General features: G+C 36.8%; 1 protein-coding gene across 1 annotated transcript; it reads right to left on the bottom strand.

The window, feature by feature from the left end:
* Window positions 1-235: 235 nt before the first annotated feature.
* Window positions 236-6,755, bottom strand: LOC128235211 (ATP synthase subunit C lysine N-methyltransferase-like). Its single transcript, XM_052949979.1, has 6 exons — window positions 6,600-6,755; window positions 5,485-5,654; window positions 3,241-3,315; window positions 2,707-2,844; window positions 2,006-2,056; window positions 236-534 (listed from the first exon to the last, which is right to left on the bottom strand). Exons 1-6 carry the CDS (start codon window positions 6,658-6,660, stop codon window positions 292-294), a joined length of 738 nt encoding a protein of 245 aa, XP_052805939.1. The 5' UTR covers window positions 6,661-6,755; the 3' UTR covers window positions 236-291.
* Between the last annotated feature and the right edge of the window lie 1,933 nt (window positions 6,756-8,688).

Genomic DNA, 8,688 nt, shown 5'->3' with positions numbered 1-8,688 from the left:
ATATAACCCCCGGGGGGGGGGGGGGGGGGGGGCACTTTTAAATCATGCCACCCCCCTACAGAAGCAAATTTACCCATTTTGGGTCCAAATTAGCGAAAAAAGACACCCACCTATATACTATTAAAATAATTGCCTTCCCCCCCCCATGGGTTATATGTTTTACTGGAAAAGCACTTAACAAGTTTATTTCATTTTTTTTTAATTAATGTATTGTAGATAAACAAGAAATGCCATACACCAGTCCTTTTGAATTTTATTCCATAAAATACCTAGTATTTACAAAAAAGGATGTCATAACTTTTTACTAAAAATATCAAATTCATATCGTTCTTGTTCATAGTTCTTTTTCACAGTGTCTTTTGAAATCTTTCTCTGATCATAACCTGGGTTGTCTGGACGCATGTAAACCCAGACAGCATCCAGACCACTTCCGGTCTGACTCACTGGAGACCAATTGGGCAATGGAAATCTAGAAACCAGTACCCTAGATTCTGGCTTGATTTCTTGTTCAAATTTTTTCTCCAACCCATCCATCTGAAAAATGTAAATCTATTATTAAAAAGTTGCTTGAAGAAGATTACCATTGCAAAGGTCTGAAATGAGGTATTAGACATCAACATTATACATTTTATAAATATGTTACTTTACTCATTTGTATAGTCTTATTTGCGAGTGGAAGTAGTATTTTAAGGTCTTTAAACAATGAATCTGTAGTAGTAGCAGCAAAATTTACTCAGCCCAAAATTGATGATTGCTGTGTGAACACATTAAGTTCGGGAACATCAAAAGACCCCTAGTTATGGATGTAAGTATCACGTGATAAAACCTCTAAATATGAACTGACAGACCATAAAGAAAATTAAATACAAATGTATAAGACATTTGGGTGTACCACCAATATGTCTGACAGCCGACAGCAACCAAGACTGTGAATGCAAATGTAGCATGGTTACTTCATATGCAACTTAAAAACCATTTAAAACATTGTGAGTGACTATTTTAGTTTAGAAGTACATCCTGGCAAAATTGCAATGTGACTGACAGCCAACAAGAAGCAGAACATTCACAGTGAATGCCAACGTGGCGCGGTTACGTCATACACAAATTGTAATATTCGGTGTGACTGTTCAATTTTTGGGGATACAATCATTAAAATTAGACTTTTGGATGAACAAGCCCAAATTCATATACTATAGCTAGGCATAAATTTTTTTAACAAGCCCTGTTATGTAAAATTCAGAATTTGAGCAAGCCCCGAAGACATTTTTCCAGTGCAGGGCTTGCGGGCTTATGTTAATTTCGACCATTAGGGATATAAAGTGACATTGTAACCAGTATGGGGGGGTGAATGCAAAAAGGTTCTAAGTGACATTAAATAAAGAAGAAGATAGAACCTTTTCGCTTTTACACCTCAACTGTAGGAATCATGGTAACATCAAAGACTTCAACATGCGTTTATGATGTTATAAAATTATGCTTCTCAATCCATCTTTAAATCACTGTGGAAGATGTTCCTGTTAGTGATAACATTCCAAATCATACATGTACTGTAGTGAATAAGGGATAGATTTGTTCCAATGGTGCCAAGAACCAGAAAGGCCAGACCCACAAGGCCCAGTCTTAAAATGTATATCAAATTAAAATTGATTCAAATATTTTCAATATATCTACTAAAAAGCATTGCATTTCAAGGTAAAAAGATTAAACGATAAATTTGTTCATTAAATGAGAATAGTTAAATTATATTAGATATGGTCACTAAGTTACCTAAGTTTCAAATTAAAACTTTCATTTTCTTATGTCAGCAATTTTAACACAATACACTAATAAATAATGCAATTAAACTTAAATACAGTTTCGGAACTCTACATTGATTTATCACAAAAAATTAGCAAGAGGTATACACTTCTTCAAACAGAATACTGGTTTGTTAGGACGTGGGCCTATTTCACCAACATTCGTTCTCACTCATATTTCCACCACAATATTAGTTTTAGTAACTCACCAGTGTATCAACACCAAACACCACAATGTTGTCATACTTGGACATGTCTGTCTGAAAATTAAAGGTAGAGGGTGCAGGATAAATGTTTGAAAGGTCAGTGTAAGAGGCAAATCAAGGCATTTTTTACTAGTTTTAGTGTCTTAATATGGCCAATCTTCCATGAGTTGTAGCTACGAGTTGTCTAAAAATCCAAAACCCAGTTTCTCAAAAATTCTTAAGTTCTTGTTCAAATGAGTACACTATTTAAATCCTGTGTATATTCTTAGAGGAAAGGAAAAATATGTTGGTAATTTTCATATGATTTTTTTTGGAGAAATTACTGATCTATCAGTTTTCGTTCATCAAAAATCATTATACAAACATTCTACCAGAGCATATGATTCTAAGAGTAAAAAGATTCAAAATTTTGACTCAAACTTGGAGATGAAAGTGGTAAAAGTTAGTTATTGAGGTAACTACAACAGTATTTTCTAGATACTGGGGCCTCGAAATGTTGATTCATCACTTGCAATGTGTTTTGAAAGTTTTACTTCTATTCTATGTGAGAAATGAAAGTAACTGTACTTAAACACAAGAAATATCCTTCCTGATTCATGTGTATAATCATTTATGCAGTAAGAAAAATCTATAATGGAATTTCAAACATACTTTGAATTAAGTTCAAACACTTTGGAGTCCACTATATGAACCAGAGTACCTACCTTCCAGAGATCTTGTTTGAAGAAGCGTGTTGACCTGTTGACACCCTGTCTCCAGGAACTGTACTGTGACCACAGAACAAGCCAGCGATTGAGCTCCACCCCGTAACCTTGGAAACCGTGCTTGCTTGCCTCAATTACCTAGGAATAATATAGGGGGTTATTTTAACACAGGGTTAATGCCAAATTGTTATAAGCGACATTCAACTATGATTAATGGTTTTTGGCGTTAATACAGCATTAAACCCACAGTAATATCTATCTCCCTTATGACTCTTCTATTACTGCAGCCATAGAAAAAAGACTCATTCTGTCTCTGGGAGCTGGAACATCCGATGTAAGTTTCATGATCAGTAACATTCAATTTTTCTATAATACCTTGATTAATATTTGAATATCTGGATAACTAAGTATTGAACATCGAAACCGTTGACAAATAATTACAAGGGAACTTTTTTCATTTCCCAGAAGATGCATGTATCTTATTTCACAAGCTGTTCATCAGAATACCCATAATATTACACGACTGTGTCTTACCACTCGGCCATCTCCGCTGCCTATGTCCAAAAGAGATCCAGATCTGCCTTTCAACGCTGCCATTACATTCTCCACCTGGTCGTTTAAAACAGTAATAAGATGTTTGTTTATATGGCATCAATGTCCTATTAAATATTTCATATAAGTCACAACTTTGTTTTTGAACTTTTTCATATTCAATTACTAATAATCCCAGCTGTTTCAAAACTGACAATGACTACAGGTCAGACCATGCCAAAATAATTCTAATGTTAGAGTCAGCAAGTGGGTAGGTTTTCAGCCATCAATCCAGAAAAACAACACCAAAATTAAGCAAATAATAATTAAAAACAAAGAAATATGATTTTCTACAACAAATTATTAAATTAAACAATGATATGAGACAAACAAGAGCTGTCACAGTATGTGACGAATGCCCCCGAATGTGACATTGACCTATGAACAAGGTCAGTACATGAAAAGTTGATCTTGCCTTTACATGTCAAATACATATGGCAAGTCATTTTAAATTGCCTATGAACATAAAAAAATACCACCCATATTTGACAACCTACACTCTTATGACCTTATATTCAGCATTCCATTGTGAATAAACACTAAGTGTATCTTTCACCTTAGAGGTAGGGACATGGGTCTTGCACGTTGATATGTTGAACACATGTGGCAAGTTATTTTAAAATCTGTCCATACAAGAAAAAGTTAGAGCCCGGACAAGACAACCTATACTCTATGTGCTTATATGCAGCATTGTGAATAAATACCTAAGTGTGACCTTGACCTTAGAGGTAAGGACACGGGTCTTGCATGTGACACGTCGTCTTGGTATGTTGAACACATGTGGCAATCATTTTAAAATCTGTCCATACAAGGGAAAGTTACAGGCCGGACACGACAACCTATTCTCTATGTCCTTATATATGCAGCATTCCATTGTGAATAACACAAAGTGTGACCTTAGAGGTAAGGACACGGGTCTTGCACGCGACACGTTGTCTTGGTATGTGGGACACATGTGGCAAGTTATTTTAAAATATGTCCTAACAAGAGAAAGTTACAGCCCGGACACCACAACCTATACTCTATGTCCATATACCCAGCATTTCATTGTGAATAAACACCTAAGTGTGACCTTGACCTTAGAGGGAGAGACACGGGTCTTGCACGCGACACGTCATCTTGGTATGTTGAACACATGTGGCATGTTATTTTAGAATATGTCCATACAAGAGAAAGTTACAGCCCGGACAAGACAACCTATACTCTATGTCCATATACCCAGCATTTCATTGTGAATAAACACCTAAGTGTGAGCTTGACCTTAGAGGGAGGGACACAGGTCTTGCACGTGACACTTCGTCTTGGTATGTGGAACACATGTGGCAAGTTATTTTAAAATCTGTCCATACAAGAGAAAGTTACAGCCCGGACGCGACAACCTATACTCCATATCTTTATATGCAGCAGTCCATTGTGAATAAACACCTAAGTGCAAGTTGTTTTAAAATCTGTCCATACAAGGGAAAGTTACAGGCTGGACACGACAACCTATACTCTATGTCCTTAAATGCAGCACTTCATTGTGAATAAACACTAAGTGTGACCTTGACCTTAGAGGTAGGAACACGGGTCTTGAACGTGACACTTCGTCTTGGTATGTGGAACACATGTGGCAAGTTATTTTAAAATCTGTCCATACAAAGGAAAGTTACAGCCCGGACACGACAACCTATGCTCCATTGTGAATAAACACTAAGTGTGACATTGACCTTAGAGGTATGAACACGGGTCTTGCTTGCGATACGTCGTCTTGGTATGTAGAACACATGTGGCAAGTTATTTTAAAATCTGTCCATACAAGGGAAAGTTACAGCCCGGACACAAGCTATTGAGCTGGACACATGGACAGACAGACGGACGGACGTACGGTGCGATTTTAATATGCCCACCTTCGGGGCATAAAAATATGTCAAATACAACTGAGATGTTCAATTTTCTAGATGTATGGAAAAATATTTATTTACGTTTTTCATTTGTGAATTTTCTTCGTTACTTGTTTTTTCCCATCGGGTAGGCAGGCCTGACGCTTAACATAGAATCAATTTCCTTTGGCTACATAGCATAACATTCTCAAACAAAATAGTTTATAACTTTCTTTCCTTATTCAGTTTTGTCTAAAAGTTAGCCTATTCAGTTTTAGTTTTGGAATGATACAGAACCTATTGCTGAATGCTCCTAAGTTCTTACCTGAGTTGTGGTAGCTGGTACATAAGGAATGCAGACCCTCCTGAAAGCTGGTGCTATAAAAGGTACAGTGAGGGCTACAGATCCAACCGCTATTGAACTAAATATCCCCACCACTGCAATCCTCTTCTTGTCCCATGGCCTCTTGGGCTGCTTTGGGGCTTCATTTATGACTGAAAATAGATATGGTTATAAGGACATGAGTTGCATTCTTCAAATTAATGATTTCAACTTGGGAGATATCCAGGCTATGATTTAGTCATTTAGAAGCATGGAGTGAAGATTTGTAGCCCAAATATTCATTTCTAAAGAGTGTGGTCAATTATCTCATATTTAAAAGCAACAGGATCTTTCTTAGGTTTTATCAAAATTTGGTTCAACAAGTTTATTTTAACACTTAAAATGTACAGGAAATTGTTATGGTAGCGTTTAGCCTCTATCTATTTGAAAACATTAATATAACATGAACCCATTCCCCAAGGTAAATTTACCTTCCAGTGTGTGTTAGAGATTGCGCATGCTCACAAGGCATACATACAATTTCAATATTTTTCAAAACACCCCCATTTTTTGCACAAACCCGTTTAGACGTTAGGGATTGGAAGAATCCCCTATAACATGTCTATAATTTTAGACTATGATATTATGTAAATACATATTCTGACCGAACTTGATGGTGATTGGACAAACAAGGTTTAAACAACTGTCTTGGTATTCATAAAATTATATTACAACAAGCAAATTTGTTGAATCGATATCCCTGCTAGAATAGGCAAAGTAGATGGAATGGTTATCAAGTGTCGGTGAATTTCCAACAGGAATATGCAGTATGGTAGCAGAGTGATGTGTGAATTTACATACATGTGTATGACCCTTTTTCAATGTTTAAAACATTTGGTTTTGAACTTTAAGGAAATTTATGGTTGTCATATATGTTAAATGGTAAAATTGGCATAAATCTAATCAGAAGTTTCCGTTTTTTTATTGAAATGTACAGGGAAATTAATAAACAGTGTAAAATCTTATTTAAAATTTTATCCGAAAAATAAAATCCGAAATTTAGGCAAATGTCAATGTCAATATAAATGTTTAAATACAATTAAAAATAGAAAACAAACTTTTGCATATATTGCATTCCTCAGCACTTAATTCTTTTATGATATTAGTTTTATTTGCCATTGTTTATATACACAAATAACTTCAATATTCATAATGTCCTTAAGGACGCGGCCATGTTTCCAAAATATAATACTTTGGTACGATTCGCAAAAACAGAAATAATCCAAGGGAGCTAATCCAAAACTTCAGATTTATCATCATAATAATTGTTCAATATTCATTCATTTCATTGATTTAAACTAATGATATTATGTTACTTTCATAACGTTTAAAGTGAAAATATCATGCAAGGGCATACATTTGACTTATATAATTGCATATTTCTTTCTGAAAAAAGAATGGTCTACGGGAGATAATCCAAATTTAATGAATATATAATAGAATTATAAGTTACTTCCCTTTGACCTTATGACCATGATACTTTGATAGATGCAAAAATAAAAGTACCACAATGGTTGTATAATCCACCATTTCCTGTAAATATATCATCCACAATTTAGTAAGGGAACTTCTACGGACAACTTTCGAGCAACGATTCTATGGCCCGAATATTATTAGTGCTGCAAATCGTAAGAAGGAGTACCATGCAGTAACTTATTCAAAGTTCGTGGCATGCTGCTACATGTAACTCAAAGTCGTCGACGCTGAACTGTATGGAAACCCAATTCTACATCTCAACTATGGGAAGAGCTCTTTAATTCAATTAGAGTGTTCCAGTTGTGTTATTTTTAGCATTAATTTAATTAAAGATATCTCCAAATCATTTGGATGACTCTACAATTCAGTTGATGATATATCAACTAATGCACCAGTTAATTGTAACCACGCCCCCCCCCCCCCGCCAGGTCCGGGGGTATACCGGGGATAGCCGGGGAAATGGGCCGTGTTTTTACTTTCCAGGTGGCCCTGCAGTGCCGGGTGAATACAGTGGTTTAGTCTTCGCGCCAAATATAGCGGGGAAATGGCCTTACCTAGAGTCCCTGGGGTGCAGGGGCATTTGGCGGGGGTTTCACACCCAGTACGTCTCCGCTGGACGGGGATTTTACCCGGGCTTGGCTGGACCGAAAGTCAAAGTCCCCACTATTCCCCGGACCTGGGGGGGGGGGGGGCGTGGTTACAACTGACTGGTGTATACGTTAACTAAGTTGGAGCTCTTCAATTGCATAAGAACTAACGTCAAATCAGTAAGAGACCTCTGTTATTCAATTGGAGATATCTCAAGATCATGATTATATATTGTGTTGTTTCAAATGAAGCCGAGTTATTGCTTGGTGTTTCGTAAAACTACGTTGATAATAAGAACTGCTGATACTGTCACATACGTGAGATGGAGGATCCAATAGCGGATGTAGGGTAAAGGGGGGTGGGGGGCAACTACCACCCCTTCCCTTAAAATCGTCAAAGTTTACTTTTAAATTAAATATCGCAGAAAAAGTAATAACATTTCCTCAAAATGCACCATTTCGGATTAGAAAAATTACTGGGGGAAAGCCCAAGCACCCTGCCAACATTTTAAACAATTCTAATTTTGGTTCTGAGTGAAGGGCGGAAAGGTTGTACCCATAAGTAACGCTAATTCCTGGATACGCCCCTGAGAACTCTAAGGGAGCGGCAGCCCTACTGAATCGGTTTATTGCATACGCGGTGATATTGACAAATTACTATACATTGACATTTTGAACCTCGGCTACTCCCAGAGCTCGTTATTATTTTTTGTATTTTTTTATTATCGTAAATATGTGTAAATAAGTTGGTCGTTAATATTTTAATTGAATCCAAAGCAGTATAACACAACTTTTAGTGTATCATGATTTCACCCCTGTGATCGTTATTTGAAGATGGAATCACTCCTGCTCCGACTCCGATGTCAGGAGACACTGCGCTAGTATACGATCGTGTCATGGATCCATTCAGACAGGCCCCTGGTCAGGAGAAACTAGCTGCGCTAGTATACTATCGTGTCATGGATCCATTCAGACAGGCCTCTGGTCAAGAGAAACTGCGCTAGTATACTATCGTGTCATGAATCCATTCAGACAGGCCCCTGATCAGGAGAAACTGCGCTAGTATACTATCGTGTCATGGATC

Source organism: Mya arenaria, chromosome 5, assembly GCF_026914265.1.
Source record: "Mya arenaria isolate MELC-2E11 chromosome 5, ASM2691426v1".
Classification (NCBI taxonomy): Eukaryota; Metazoa; Mollusca; class Bivalvia; order Myida; family Myidae; genus Mya; species Mya arenaria.
The sequence above is the reverse complement of the archived record's forward strand: the minus strand, read 5'-3'. Positions and strand labels throughout refer to the sequence as shown.

What these genes read in the sequence shown, in the direction of transcription:
- LOC128235211 (XM_052949979.1), bottom strand. Translation starts at nt 6,660, where the DNA reads ATGGCAAATAAAACTAATATCATAAAAGAATTAAGTGCTGAGGAATGC. An exon ending in GGAATGCAATATATGCAAAA is followed by an intron (nt 5,655 to 6,599) that starts GTTTGTTTTCTA and finishes ATCTATTTTCAG; the next exon opens with TCATAAATGAAGCCCCAAAG. An exon ending in TCAAACAAGATCTCTGGAAG is followed by an intron (nt 2,057 to 2,706) that starts GTAGGTACTCTG and finishes TTTAATTTTCAG; the next exon opens with ACAGACATGTCCAAGTATGA.